Source organism: Crinia signifera, chromosome 5 (genome assembly GCF_055691185.1).
Source record: "Crinia signifera chromosome 5, ASM5569118v1, whole genome shotgun sequence".
In the NCBI taxonomy this organism is placed as follows: Eukaryota; Metazoa; Chordata; class Amphibia; order Anura; family Myobatrachidae; genus Crinia; species Crinia signifera.
This window is the reverse complement of record NC_139221.1, coordinates 298,448,577-298,462,584: the sequence shown is the minus strand read 5'-3', so window position 1 is coordinate 298,462,584 and position 14,008 is coordinate 298,448,577. Positions and strand designations below refer to the sequence as shown.

Below are 14,008 nucleotides of genomic sequence, written 5' to 3'. Positions count from 1 at the left end.
GAAAAACCGGGGCTCCTCCATGGAATGCCCAGCGGTTTATAAAATTCCCCATGATAACGCTGAACGTTCCCATGGGTATGCAGGCGGGCCGATGCCTGCCGGGGGCAAGCGGCTCACGTCATAGGATGTCAGCTGTCCGACCCGTCTTCGTCCTAGCGCTCGTAAATAAAAGTCAGCGTAAAGGACCGCTGTTTAGGGAACAGTAATGATTTACCACCATACTGTGAATCTGATTTATATATCAAAACTATGTCTGTAGCAGTTGGGGACGAGGGAAACAAAGACTTGTTTGTATAAAGGGTGGACCTAGTCTAACTGTAGGCACCTGAGTGTGTATACAGTCGACGGATCTACGATTAACAAATTCCCCATTATGGTTGACCACACTTAGTCAACCCCCTCTAGTTAGACGCCTAAAGATAGTCAACCGCGTCAAGATCGACAGTAATGAAAGTTAGACGCAAGCGTTAGAGCGACGGGAGCGGGGTCGATGGTCATATCATTTTTTACGTTGTTTTGGTGCCGAATGTCAAAGGTTGACTTGGTTCATACATTACTATCCAAGTGGACGTAGAGTGAGATTATAATAGTGTGCCCATCGAAGCAAGGCGAGTGCAGCGAGCCATTCGAGGGGACACGGGGACCCCTGTGGCATTCGGCACCAAAATAAACATGAAAAACTCATGTCAACCATTGTGACCGTCGCCCACAATCCCATCGCTCTAACAATCCCATCACTGGCATCTAACTTCTGTTACTGTCTATCTAGACACGATCTACTATCTTTAGGTGTCTAACTAGGCTAGTTTGACTAAGTGTGGTCGAGCATAACATGGCCAATCAAGACAGCTTCTATCCACTATACTATAACCACCTGAGTGTGAGATGAAACTGGAGAGTGATCCTGCCCCTCAGATCATATACATGTGTGATCAGCGTAAGTGTAACCAATACGCTGTGTAGACAGAGGGCTGGAATTCACAGACCTACTGTGTTTAATAAAGTGAGTTGTGAATCCTCCTTTAGTGAGAGGTGTGCACTGCATTTACGTAATGTAGCCCTGATGCCAAACACATTATTTTCGCAAATAGCTAGCCATTCTGACATAAGCAATCTCGGGGGTGTGAGTGGAGAGGTACAAGTGTTCCGGGGCCATTTGTAGCACCCCTTCTGGCTGCTGCGCTGTCACACTGCCCACTGCTGCTGGAGACCTGTGTGAGTGGCACATCTGCCCGCCTGGCTTCCAGCGCATTATTTTCTGTTTGCACTGGGCGTGATATTGGCTGGTAACAGCCCTGCAAGTGTAGTAGATGCCCATGTGACAATGCTACACGCCGGTAACCTGCCATGAAGCTCTGCACCGATACATTTCTGCACATTATCATACATCCATGACCACAGCTAACACAGAAACATACATTACATGCGGCAGAGTCACTTACTTGTAACCCCAGGCGGTAATCCCTAGCACCAAGACCAACACTAGCATGGTGCCAGCAATTGCTCCTATGATTATGTTTGTACTAACAACTCCTGAAAGATAAACATATACGTACAGTTAGTTACCATTAGTGGATATTACTCCTGGCACAATCTGGGGCTGTCTACTCATGACCTAGAAGAGATCCGAAGATATATATCTGGGCTAAGAGTAAAGGTGCGTACACACTGGACAATTGGGGGGCGATTCAGACCTGCTCACTAGGATGGCGCCCCTCCGAACGCACGTTCCCCCCCACACATCCACTCGCATGCGGCCGCACAGAGGAAAAATCATTTGATGGTCGCTCACCATGAAACGATTTTTCCTCCCTTCGCAGATAAAAGTAACCCTGGACTTACCTTTATCCTGCATGGTGATGGCCGAACTGGGGGTGGGCGCTGATGTCATGTGACGACATCCACCCGCCCCAAACAGGCAGGGCCATGCCTGTGTTTTTGCAGGTGTCTGTCCAGCGTTTCGATGACCGCACCCAACGTTTTTGTGGGCATGCTCCTAAAACACTGGGTGGACCCCAGCGACAGCCCCCTGGTTGCCCATCATTTAGCGAACACCACGGCAAGTGTGACACTTGCTGAAGGCGTTCGCTCTGGGGGTTTGTGCAAGAGCGACTATGCCCCACCATCGGGGATGGGGCTGAATTTGGAAAGATGCAAATCGCGTACTTTAGTCCCGCCCCCTCCTCGAACTGCAAGATTTGCATACTGGGGGGCGGGACTTGATGACATCTACATCAAGCCCCGCCCCCTGAAGTGCTGCTGAAATGTGTGTTTTTATGCTCCTGCAACCAAACATCATTTGAGATCCTTAATTCAATATCAAAGAAAATGGACCTGTAGTCCGGGCGTGGTGACATCCAGTGTATATGCTAATAGCTCATGTTTACGGTTGTACTTGCGCTGCCTGTAATATGCTGTAAGTAGCGATTTACACTTGTCAATGTTCCGGAGTCCACATACTGCTCGTTATCACCGTGATCTATTTCCCATCTACACAATGTAAATACCGACCTTCATCAATCAGCTCTTTATCCACTTTAGACCTGTCTTTGTAAGGGAAAAAGGTACTGCAGTCATCGCCGGTATAGTATTGGTCACAGACACACCTCACTTCATTGCTGCATACCTGCAAATAGCAACAAAAAAAAAAATGGAAACTTTATTACATGATGTAATATGAGACGCAGGAGTGCGCATTGTTAATGATATACACACTGGTCAATATACATGAAAATGTCATTACGGTAAGTGGAGGTGTTGCTCAAAGCATATTATTTGTCATTTATCTAGCACCTTCTAGGAGATAATAGCTAGGTTGGTTGCTATCGGCAACATCTCCACTTCTAAACACATGAACATGGAGCAGGCTATATATTCCGGGATATCTGCACATGGGCAGTGCCAGAGTCTGCTCACCTGCGCCACCCGTGTAAGAGAAGGGGCCCACAAGGAGCCAGCAATGGGCCCCCTCCTCTTTTAGCTCCCCCTATTCTCAGAATTAGCAGCCTCTGTACCTACCCCATTTCCAGAACAAATTTTGTTTGTGCTTCCCAAACATGAGCTGAAATTGAAAGGATCAATCGGCAGACATCTGTGTTCCAGACACATCATCCCTGTGCCACATGGCGTGCCATCTTCTACATAGCCAATGTCAGTCTCCTCGTCCAGCTTCACATGCCCACCGCTGAGGAGACGGAATGCATTACACAGAGTTACTTACAGCAGCAACTGTCACCAACACAACTGCCTGCACCTAATGGGTGTTATTTGCTACTGGAGGGGGAAGCCACTAGTCTGTGCGTCACCAATAAAAAGCGGCTGGGAATACACTATACGATTTGCGGTAATGATATGCAAGATATCTATATCGTTAAAGATGTGTGGTCCCGTGGATCGTTAATGAGAACTCCTATAACCCAGTCTGAACATGCCGTCAAATCTGAAGATATAGTCAGTGACTGCATAATCGGCAGCGGTCCTGGTGACTTCACTGGACGATATTGATACCGCCTATATAATTAATAATTAGTGTCGCATATCGTATAGTGGTTATAGGGCTTATGAGAAAGAAGTTACAGTTATTTACTCCAAATGGGCCTGATTCAGGGGTGGAGGCAGCTGCAGTCTATTTGAAATAAGTGTTCACCAAAGTGCTTGTTCTTACTAGCACTTATACAGTAAGTTATCAGTGGGAGCACCCCCTAGTGTGAGAATATCAGCATCAATCTATATAATATATCCAGCAATTACCAGTGCAGGGTTGGGGAGACAACACTCCCCTATATACCTTACCTGCAATTTAACAGTTTTCCTTGATGTAAGACAGAGGACATTGTAATTGGTCCGTCAAGTTCACCCAGTCGTGGCACACTGGAAATGTCTGTACACAGCAGATAACCACAGAGGACGTCCCTGTGTGGCAGACAGGCATACAGTACATGTAATACACAGATCCGCAGCGCATGTGGTTACGTTATTAAAGGGTTAACATGAAGATGGAGAATGCATCTAGTGATCTACTAATCTGCACAGATACCAGTTTGAGGAACACAATGCTTGCTGCAGATTATCTTACATAACATTGCATGCCAGCAGGAGCGCCTCTTACTGTTTGCTGCACTGTATCCACGTGTCCTTGTTTCTGCCACAATTGCCTTTCTCCGTTCCTTCAATATTCAGCTTTTCATAACAATATCTGTCTGCAGCTGCCACCTCTGGAAGGAAACACAGACGTTATACATGAAATATCCTCCTTACTGTATATACCAGGCTGCTCTGTCATATAACAGGCCACAGGTGTAAAATAAAGCACTGCAAAGCTATGTAGACAATTTGTCGACATTTCGAATGTTAAAAACGGTACTCTTTACCTAGAAGGGCGCCCATCGCGGCCATCGCATGTAATAAAAAATCGCATGCGATGCGACCGACGCGATGACCGCGATTTCCCATAGGGAACAATGTTAAATGTCCCAATTGACCCGATTTTCCATAGGGAACAATGTTAAATGGCCCACAGAGGCCAAATAGGCACCCTGAAGTGTGAAATGGCCCCCACAATTGTTAACGCCACCCCACGATCAACGTCACAGACTATCATTACTTAGAAAAAATCGCTTAGTCAAAATCTGCAGTGCACCTAGACAAAATTGCTAAGTCAAAACTGGCCATTAGCCAAAATCTCACCGTGTGTACAGGGCTTTAGTGTAAGAAATCATCTTAATAATATTGTTTTACCTACGGAACTACGGTTCCCAGCAAGCCTCCCCCGCATGCTGGTACTTGGAGAACCACAAATACCAGCATGTGGGGTATTAAAGGGCCCGCTAGTGCCTGTAGTTCTACTTGTAAAACAAATATTACAATAAAGACATGACACACACCTAGAAAGTAAACTTTTATTACACATCAGCACAAAGTATATCAGAAGCTTATACACCCAACTTGTTCATGTTTGATATGTTGCATACAGATTATCCTTGATATTGGATGGTGACATTATTCAGCAAGAATAGCTAATGCTGACACTAATGCACAGCAGCTGGATGCTACTGAGCTCCCCAAGGGATAATAATGGCATCATCTTCTCGCTTGACTACAACACGCACTCATGGTGCCCACACAGACCCTTCTTATGTGCTGGGATCACCTGGTTACAAAGAAACTAATTTGCAAGAGATCTTTTAATAAGTAATAATTATATATATATATACTTACTGTCGCCCCAGATGTATTTACACTGTCTGTCTCTGGTTTTACATCTCCCACCAGAACAAAGACCCTGAGAGAGAGAGAGGGAGAGGGGGGGGGGGGGGGGGGGGTGCAGTCATTTACTGTATAGTATCTTCAACATATGTATCACACTGTATTACAATCTACAGTATGTGCATGAAAAAAAAGAGTGACAATAGACACCACCCATTTAATCCACCATTTGCAACAATATTGGTCCCATTCATCATTAATCCAATTTTCACTGCAATCTAGGTGCTATATTACATTCTCAACATCGCAGAAACCAGTACAAATTTTGAAAGGGGGCGTGGCCACTGATAAAGGTGTGTGATCACGCCCTCTTTCCTACACTGTCCATGGACAGTTGGAGACCCAGAAAACCACCACAAAGCCCTTTTTGGCTGGTACAGGCCATAAAAAAAAAACAGTACAGTATCGGCCAAAAAGGTACAGTTGGAGGGTATATTATTGCCCAGGATTGAATCACTAAATGCGATCAACGTACACCCGCAGGGACAGGGGCGCTGAAAGGAGGTTTCCCTACGATGTCTTGTAACGTACAACATCCAATTCCGGAGCAGGGTTTTAGGAGGCATCTGCAATGTATAGCCTATTGGCTACAACGACCTTCTGCCATTGGTAGCTGTAGGGTCACGCTTGGGAATGCTGGCCAATCCTGAGGTTGGTAAATCTCACAGTATTGCATCTCTCATAACAACCTATGGGGGACACCAGCTGCTGGTGGGAATTATATAGTCTCTAAAAATTAGGGATCGGATTCCGAGCTGATGTTCACATACAGTAAACGGACAATCTTTCTAGACTGCACATGAGACTTCGTCCCTGAATAGTCGCACAACGCATGTCTCATGGTGTCTGTGGACAGATTCATCAGAAGTGACTCTGGAATAATTGGGCGTTCCTGGGGGGGGGGTCATTATATCGACATCGGAATTCTGACCGTTAAATGCCCAACAGTCGGGATCCTGACTGACAGGGACTTTTCTCCCTTGTTGGGGTCCACACCCCCATAGAGGGAGACTCGAACCTACGGCGAGCTCAGCGATTCCGCAAGGGGCTTTGTTGCGCCCATCGTTCTCATTCGCTGGATCACTGTAGAATGGGCCAGAGTTCAGAAGCTGTTGGGCAGTTTTGCCGATAACAGCTGTGGATTGTCACAATCCTGGCCGTAGATTGACAATCCATGGCAGTTTTAGCGGACACGCCTGCCTTTTCGCCAATCGGCAGGCAGGACATTGAATCCAGCCTGCCGATTTGCTGTCGGGCAAACCGCAAATGGGCTAGGATCACGGCTGTCGGGAGGGACCAATGGTCGTGATCCAGGATTGCATACCCCTCTAAATGTCCTCACATCTATCAGCCTCATTTACTATAAACGTCACAGAACTGAGAAGCCTGTTCCCTTACGTGGCAACAGCCACTAACAGGACAGAAGCAGAATCAGAGTAGTGACAGGCTATATGATAAGGCGAAATGATCACCGTGGAACTAAGAGTGACATACATCAGAAAGCACATACGCACCTGTTTGTCTTCACATTGATATCCATCCAGTTTATGTATATTTGGTGGGCACTAAAAGAAAGTGGACATACAACATATTTAGTATATAATATTGTAATTTAGGTGAACCAGAGTGAATTTAATATAAAATGTATATATATTTCCACAAATCGCATATGTAGTACTATGTACAGGCTGTCAACCTAGCCAGTGTCGACCTAATGCTTGTGTCGAACCAACATCCCTGTCGACCTTAGTCAGCTACTTGGTAACATTTGTCAGGATGTAATCAATTCCAGCTTTAAAAGACATGAAAACAGATGTGTATTATGTTCCCATGTGACATCTGTGTGACCAATCACATTGCAGAATACAAAGTAGAATATATGTATATAATTTGAGAGATGTTACCTGGCTGGAATTTCCGGTACACATTTCTGGGATATCACAGTCATTCACGGCTTCCCGACACAGCATTTCCTTAGGGTTAAACTTAAAGAGACATTCAGTTATATGACAATATTAAATCACAAATAACGAGACTGTAAAGCAGATGGGTCATTGTAATATTTATCTAAATAGATTGGATGGCTACCCGGTATTTTAGAGACATTACTTTGAGTGTAGAATCTGAGCAATAACAGGATCTAGTGTAAGACCGACGTGATAATGACACTTAGCTAGACTGCCAAATTGCTTTAGTATCATCCAGTTAGGTCACCTGCATGGGTTGCTAAATTGGGACAGTGATCATGTTGTGCAGAGTGACAAGGCTGAGCATATGGCCACAACGGAGGACCGAATCAATTTGAATAAGGCCCATAGGCCGACCTCCCTGAATGGGTCTCCAATAGTAATTATCAGTGAAATCATTAATCATGCCTGTTCCCCCTTACAGGAGGCTGTACTTAGACCATGTTGATTTACCTTGCAGTCTGAACAACACAGCCCGTCGCTGCACTGAGAGCCCTCTGTTAACATGCATTTCTTGCAGCACTCTCCTCCCTCTGCTGCGCACTCCTGCAGAGCACAAGAACAATTCCATTACAAATGGATCATCATCACTTTCAAACTGTCATTTAAGGCGGTTGTCAAAGAGATGCTTTAAATCCCAGCATCATATATTCAGAATGTGCTTCCAAACTCAGAATGCTAAAAACATCTGCTAAAAATGCCAGCGTCACTCTCATTTGTTATATAAATTTAAATAAAAATGTTGTGTAAAAAAAAAAATTCCTATATAAGGTAAACATTACAGCTCATAATGATGAATAAAAATTTCCACACCTATTTTGTCACATTCCCTCAAAGGGTTAACCAGAAACGTGAGAAAAACTGCCAGCTTGCAATTCCAAGCATCTGTGTATAAAGACCCATCATTGGTTGCACATCATTCCATAATGCAGTAAGTTAGATGCCTGAGCCCTTGCAGCTGTATACAGGATCGCAGTAACAGGCTAAGACCCGCCTTGAAATGGGTGTGACAGACCTGTGCTTTTGGTGCCACTCCCACAAATGACCCCTGACTGTCAATCACATTGCGAGTGAGTACTATAATGTAATGAGTTGTTTCATATCCAGTCCCGTCCACAACTATATATCAGTATATCTATTCAGTACAATGTGCTGATTATTTGGTACCGCAATAGTGCCGCAATCACACTCTTCCCCAGCTTCCACAAAGCCATTGCCACACTCGGGAGGATCCAAAAGCTGTAAGAGAAAAACACAATCAGTATAAGTAACATAAAAATTCAGTCAGAGATCTAAATTGGAATACACTATGCAAAAACACAAATCCAGTAGTATGGGCCTCATATCCAGAAGGACATATGGGTGCCAGGCGACCGCTTGCTTCCTTCTGCCATGCACTGGGTGCCAATGCGTCTTTGTTTACCTACAGGTAAACTACCGGCTGCTTTTACATGTAGTACACAAATACTTGGTGGCTAACTTCTTACACACTAATTTACAGTTGGTATAGTGATGCGCTCCCTTCCCAATTCTAAATCTGTCTGCAGATAACATTGTAATTCTAAGTAGCGCACCTAAAATGGCTGCCTCTCCTGGATCCTTTGCAGGTAGGATGGGTAAACTTTGAAACTGATGACTCAAAATGGCTGACTCACATTGTATTATATTCACGGTTCCTGTATTTTAAAATGTAAACCTCTGTATTCTATGTATCTATATCTATAAAGCGCCTTGAGACCTATTGCAGAGAGGTGCAATAGAAATAAGATTATTAATATTGTTTGGAATTGTTCAGCCTGGAGAGCAACGTGATCTTGCTGAGGTGTAACCCTTTCCTTGGATTCACTGTGGGGGAGCGCCAATGCCAGGTATTGCCTTTTTAAAAAAGTGCTAGAAAAGTGGGGTACTTGTATATTATCACGGCGCCCACTAAGCAAATAGCTTAGTGGGCTATTCTGCATAGAAAAATCGCATCGCGTACCGTCTATAGTGCTGTGCGATATCCATGTTAACTTCACAGGACTGCTTATACAATGAGATATCGCATAGGATGGCATGGCACAAAATGCGATGCGATGCGATATTTCATTGTATAAGCACCCATTCCATGAGATGTGATGGGTGCTTAGTATGACATGTGATGCAAGCACCTCTGCCATTGTTTGCATCACCCCCAGTATCCAAATCAGCCCGAAGCAAGACGAGCGCAGCGAGCCCCGCGAGGAGCGGCGGAACGCGTCCTCCGACCTTTTCATACCCCCACTATCCACGTCGGAGTGAAGTTGATCTTATATTGTGTGGCGAGTGCAGCGAGCCACCGAGCCCGAAACGTGGCGAGCGCAGCAAGCCCTGCGAGGGGACGCGGAATACATGTAAAGTAATCCGCGGGGCTCGCCATGCTTTGGGCTCGGTGGCTTGCTGCGCTCGCCACACTATATAAAATCAACTCCACGCCGACGTGGATAGTGGGGGTATGAAAAGGTCGGAGGCGCGTTCCGCCTCCCCTCACCACACTATATAAAATCAACTCCACGCCGACGTGGATAGTGGGGGTATGAAAAGGTCGGAGGACGCGTTCCGCCGCAGCTCGCCATGCTTCGGGATTTCCTGGATAGTAGGGATGTATCTCGGACTGACTAAGTTAATTCAGAAACCACAGTTACACATAAAACACTGCAGAAACCCTATTAAGTACTGAAATCGCATCGCATCCCTTTATATGTGAACATGCGATGCGATTTCACTACGTTGCCGTACGTATGTTAAGTGGGCGCCGTGATAATACACAAGTACCAAAAGGGGTTCCCAGACTGTGTGCCTAGGCACCCTGGGGTGCCTTGGGATGTTTGCACGGGTGCCTTTGGTTGGTGGTACACAAACAAAATACAATATTTATGCTCAAAGTTATAGGAAAATCCAGTTCTAGTGGTTGCCAATCATAAAATGTATGGACAATTAGAACCACAGCTATGTTCTCTACCACATAACTGAACTTGAGGGTGACAGTTCAGCAAAATTTACTTTATTTGTTTATATATTCATAAGAAACTTTTTGACTAGGGGTGCCTTGAACAAATGCTGATATTCTAGGGTACCCTGGTCAAGAAAGCTTGGGAACCACTGCTCTAGAACAAAAACTCCGAACTGTTCTCAATTTAAAACTTTCTTAAATATTTATATTTTGTGATATGAGGAATGATTGTTATTTTTTGCTGCAGCTGCATTAAATAACCGCTTATCGGGCTAGTTCCTGTTACCATATTGTAACCAAAAAACATAGGAAAGTGGGTTTGCTTCACCCAGCAATAATATACTGTATACTGTGGATTACTTTTCTTTATTTGGGTAGGCCTAATCCATACATCTGGTCACCACACCAAACGAGGCTAAACATACCTTGGAGGGCATATTGAACAGGCAGGCACCACCGCCACTGTTCAGAAACTCATGGTACTCCTCGATGTCACAGGTGGAAAATTTGCTCGGGAGATAGTAGCTGGAAAACAGGGCATGCGCATTGTAACTGGCCAGCTTTATTCATAAACATCCGAGAAACAATTGCTACATAGCCGGGGAGTTGTGTGTCTGGGTTGGGTATTCCATACAGCATATAAAAATCACATAAAATACAAAGCTTCTTACTCTTTTTTTTTTTTTTAAGATAGATGAATGTTGAAAATGATTATTTTATTTAAACAAACCGAAACAGATATTAAGTTTTTTCTTTGTTGAAGGCTCTGTTCTCATAGGTCCTCCTACTACTCCTCTTCCTAAACTATTCTCCCTGCTGTCTATTTCCCCCTCCCGGCCTTTCATCCCACCTAGTGTGGCCAATCCCGGGATCGGCGGGATCCCGGGATTTGGCCTAAAAAAGTCCGGGATTTCAATCTCGGGATTGGAGAATCCAATCCCGGGATTAGACTGCGCATGCACAGTCTAATGCCAGGCAGCGTCTGAGCACTCGCTCAGACGCTGCCCGGCTGTTCCCGTAACCTGACCCGGCGTGCGGCCTGCATAGCGTGACAGTAGAGGTCACGCTGCGCAGGCCACACGTCACCAGTGACCGCCTACCCGCCTCTTCTCCGCCGCCCGCCAGCACGCCAGCCTGACTCCGCCCGCCTGCCCGCCTCTTCTCCGCCGCCCGCCTGCCTCCGCCCGCCTGCTGTCTTCTATGGTGGTGCACTTGCCGGGAGGCACCGTGCACCTCCAAACCCACTCCCGGCCGCCCGCCCGCACCCTAATGTAAGTAGATGTGCGGGTCGGCCGGGGTGGGTCCTATGCTAAAAATGTGTTTTTTTTTGGTGGGGATGCCAATCCCGGGATCCCGGGAATCCCGGGATTGAGCATTTTTCAATCCCGGATCCCGGGATTGAAAAAATGCCCCGGGATTGGCATCCCTAATCCCACCATCTCCTCCCTGCTAGTCCTCTTCCCCGGGGTTTTCATTCAGAAATTTAGTGTGGTGGTCAGTAGCAGTAAGCGGACTTGTCCTCTTCCTGTCCTGACCCTTTCCTTGCACTGTCCCCTTCTCATTGGCTGGCAGCTTGTCAAATAAAAGGATGTCCATCGACAACCAATGGTTTTATATCCATCAATGGTCAATGGCCTATTGCAAGTGTTTTTTTTTTTGCAATGCTGTCCTGATGGCCGCTGTCTGCACATGCCCATGGCCCATCAATGGTTTTCTACCAACAGATTAAACCCATAGAACATCAATGTAAACCCTCTCCATAGCCATCACTAGTCCAATCCTCTACCAGGCTTAGCTGCAGTAAGAGACCTGGATCACATGATGCACCGTACATGAGTCACTGTGAGTGCAACAAACAATGATGATGCTGAGAGCCACTGCATCACATGGTCTGCTATGGGAACCGCAGGTGTTCTATCGCGGCTGGCAGAGGGCTGGACAACAAATCCACCAAGGAGAAAGTAAAACATGGTTATCATAATCCAGCTCTACTCCCGCATATACGCTACTTCAGCCCTATACACGTCTGATTGGAATTCCAAAATATACAAAATTTATTGTCTACGGTCCAGGACCAAATACTGTCTGAGAAAACTTAATAAACTGAATTAAACTAAACTACAGTCATACAATGGGAGGTATACATGAACAATGTCGAAATTCGGGACAAAAAAACAAAACACTAAAAACTCATGTTGAGATTTTGACCGTCCACCTAAGCCCGGAAGACCTTCAGTGGTGGACCCGAGAAATGAACCACACGACATCTGCATCAAGATGCGTGTCACGCGCTGCAAAGCTGGGAAACCGCTAGCCTGAATTATTATGGCTGCAATATGGAGGAACAACTCAAGTACCTATTAGCAAAGCAGATGAAGGTGGTGCGTCCTGGCAACAATATGCTGTAAAGCGAATGTTCTAAGGCCTGTTCTTAAATTACGCATCTAAAGGTTACTTCACTAGAAAAGACAATTTACAACCCCCCAAAAAAATATTGAATGCTTATTTTCTCATTTTCCAAAGCATTTAGTAGCTGATAATCGGATTAGCTATTCTTTCCCAGCCCTTTAATCTTTTATGATATCAACTCTATTTATCCCCTGCGGTTGGTGCGTAACATGAATACAAAGACTTAATAGGATCAATCTGAGATGCGGCTCTCATGAGTAAGATCACAAACACTAAAAGCAAAAGAACCGCTTTGATAAATAATGTGTAACAGGGGCCTCCATTATACATCAATACACGGGGTCCGTCTGATTGGTAACACAAAGGTTAGACGTAGGAAATAATTGGTCAAGCTTTGGAAAAGGGTAAAAGAATGCGCTGTCTGACAATTAGGAGGAGCTGGATCAATTCATTGTTACGGCTAAGTCCTGAGAAACACTGACGCACAGTGGAACATGAGTTTAATACCATGCATGCAACGAAAGTACGGTATTAAGCAACATGGCCGACTTGTTTCTAACTGTTTGTATTGGCCCTGTAGAGTCTTCAGTTTGATAAGTACTTTTATTTTTTTTTAGTTCTGTGTTCTATGTACATCTTTAGGATAAAAAGTTTTTTTGCGAGTGAACTTGAATAAGGGCCATTAGTTCTAGTGCCATGGACAGGCTGGAAGAGAGAAGTAAGGTGAACAGCGCAATGAACTTGCGGGCGGAGTCACCGTGGCAGCGGCTGAGATTCGCACTAAAGTGTTCAATGCCCCATGGGGCTGGGAACACTGTTGTGCAAAGTGGGGTTAGTCTCAGCCCATATAGTGCGTGTCACTTCAATCAGGTGCTGTTGCCGGCATTAAAACACAGTTGCAACGGTACATGGCACCCTTCGTGCTGGATTGAATTGTCCCCTTAAAGAGTTTTTAGTAACGGGCAACCGCTTGGGACCTTTTACCTAAACGATTCAAAGAAAATATTTGATAAAAATGATTTAGTTGTTACCCAATGTCTTCCATGATGCAGCCAGACCATTTGTCTTCACACGGGCACTCCCCTGAAATACCAAGAAACACAGATGTACCTAAATACAGCACTATTACATTTATGTTCTCCTTCTGCAACGTACACCTCAATAACCTCTGGTGTTGAGTAAGCAGCTACAGTCATACTTCAGGGAGATGTTACTGATATACGCCAAGCAGGGAGTGAGCTGCCAGGTCTAGTGCAGCACTGCTAACAACTGGCATCTTTATTTACTGAAATGCATCATAAATTGCAACGCAATGCAGCTAGGACGCATGAGGAGACTGCACTGATTAATGTGATATAGGACAACAGAACTGCTTTTTCACCAGAGACTCAGGGCG

General features: G+C 45.2%; 1 protein-coding gene across 9 annotated transcripts in view; it reads right to left on the bottom strand.

The window, feature by feature from the left end:
* ADAM22 (ADAM metallopeptidase domain 22) overlaps positions 1 to 14,008 on the bottom strand; it is a 187,295-nt gene that overhangs the window by 32,519 nt on the left and 140,768 nt on the right. For all 9 annotated transcript variants that reach the window (XM_083189352.1, XM_083189345.1, XM_083189344.1 and 6 more), the window contains exons 14-25: positions 13,644 to 13,695; positions 10,629 to 10,728; positions 8,400 to 8,471; positions 7,686 to 7,778; positions 7,170 to 7,250; positions 6,780 to 6,830; positions 5,218 to 5,281; positions 4,109 to 4,214; positions 3,793 to 3,912; positions 3,019 to 3,184; positions 2,512 to 2,626; positions 1,443 to 1,533 (exon numbers count right to left, since the gene is read on the bottom strand). In XM_083189352.1, the coding sequence (XP_083045478.1) occupies positions 1,443 to 1,533; positions 2,512 to 2,626; positions 3,019 to 3,184; positions 3,793 to 3,912; positions 4,109 to 4,214; positions 5,218 to 5,281; positions 6,780 to 6,830; positions 7,170 to 7,250; positions 7,686 to 7,778; positions 8,400 to 8,471; positions 10,629 to 10,728; positions 13,644 to 13,695 (1,111 nt within the window). The remainder of the gene's footprint in view (positions 1 to 1,442; positions 1,534 to 2,511; positions 2,627 to 3,018; positions 3,185 to 3,792; positions 3,913 to 4,108; positions 4,215 to 5,217; positions 5,282 to 6,779; positions 6,831 to 7,169; positions 7,251 to 7,685; positions 7,779 to 8,399; positions 8,472 to 10,628; positions 10,729 to 13,643; positions 13,696 to 14,008) is intronic.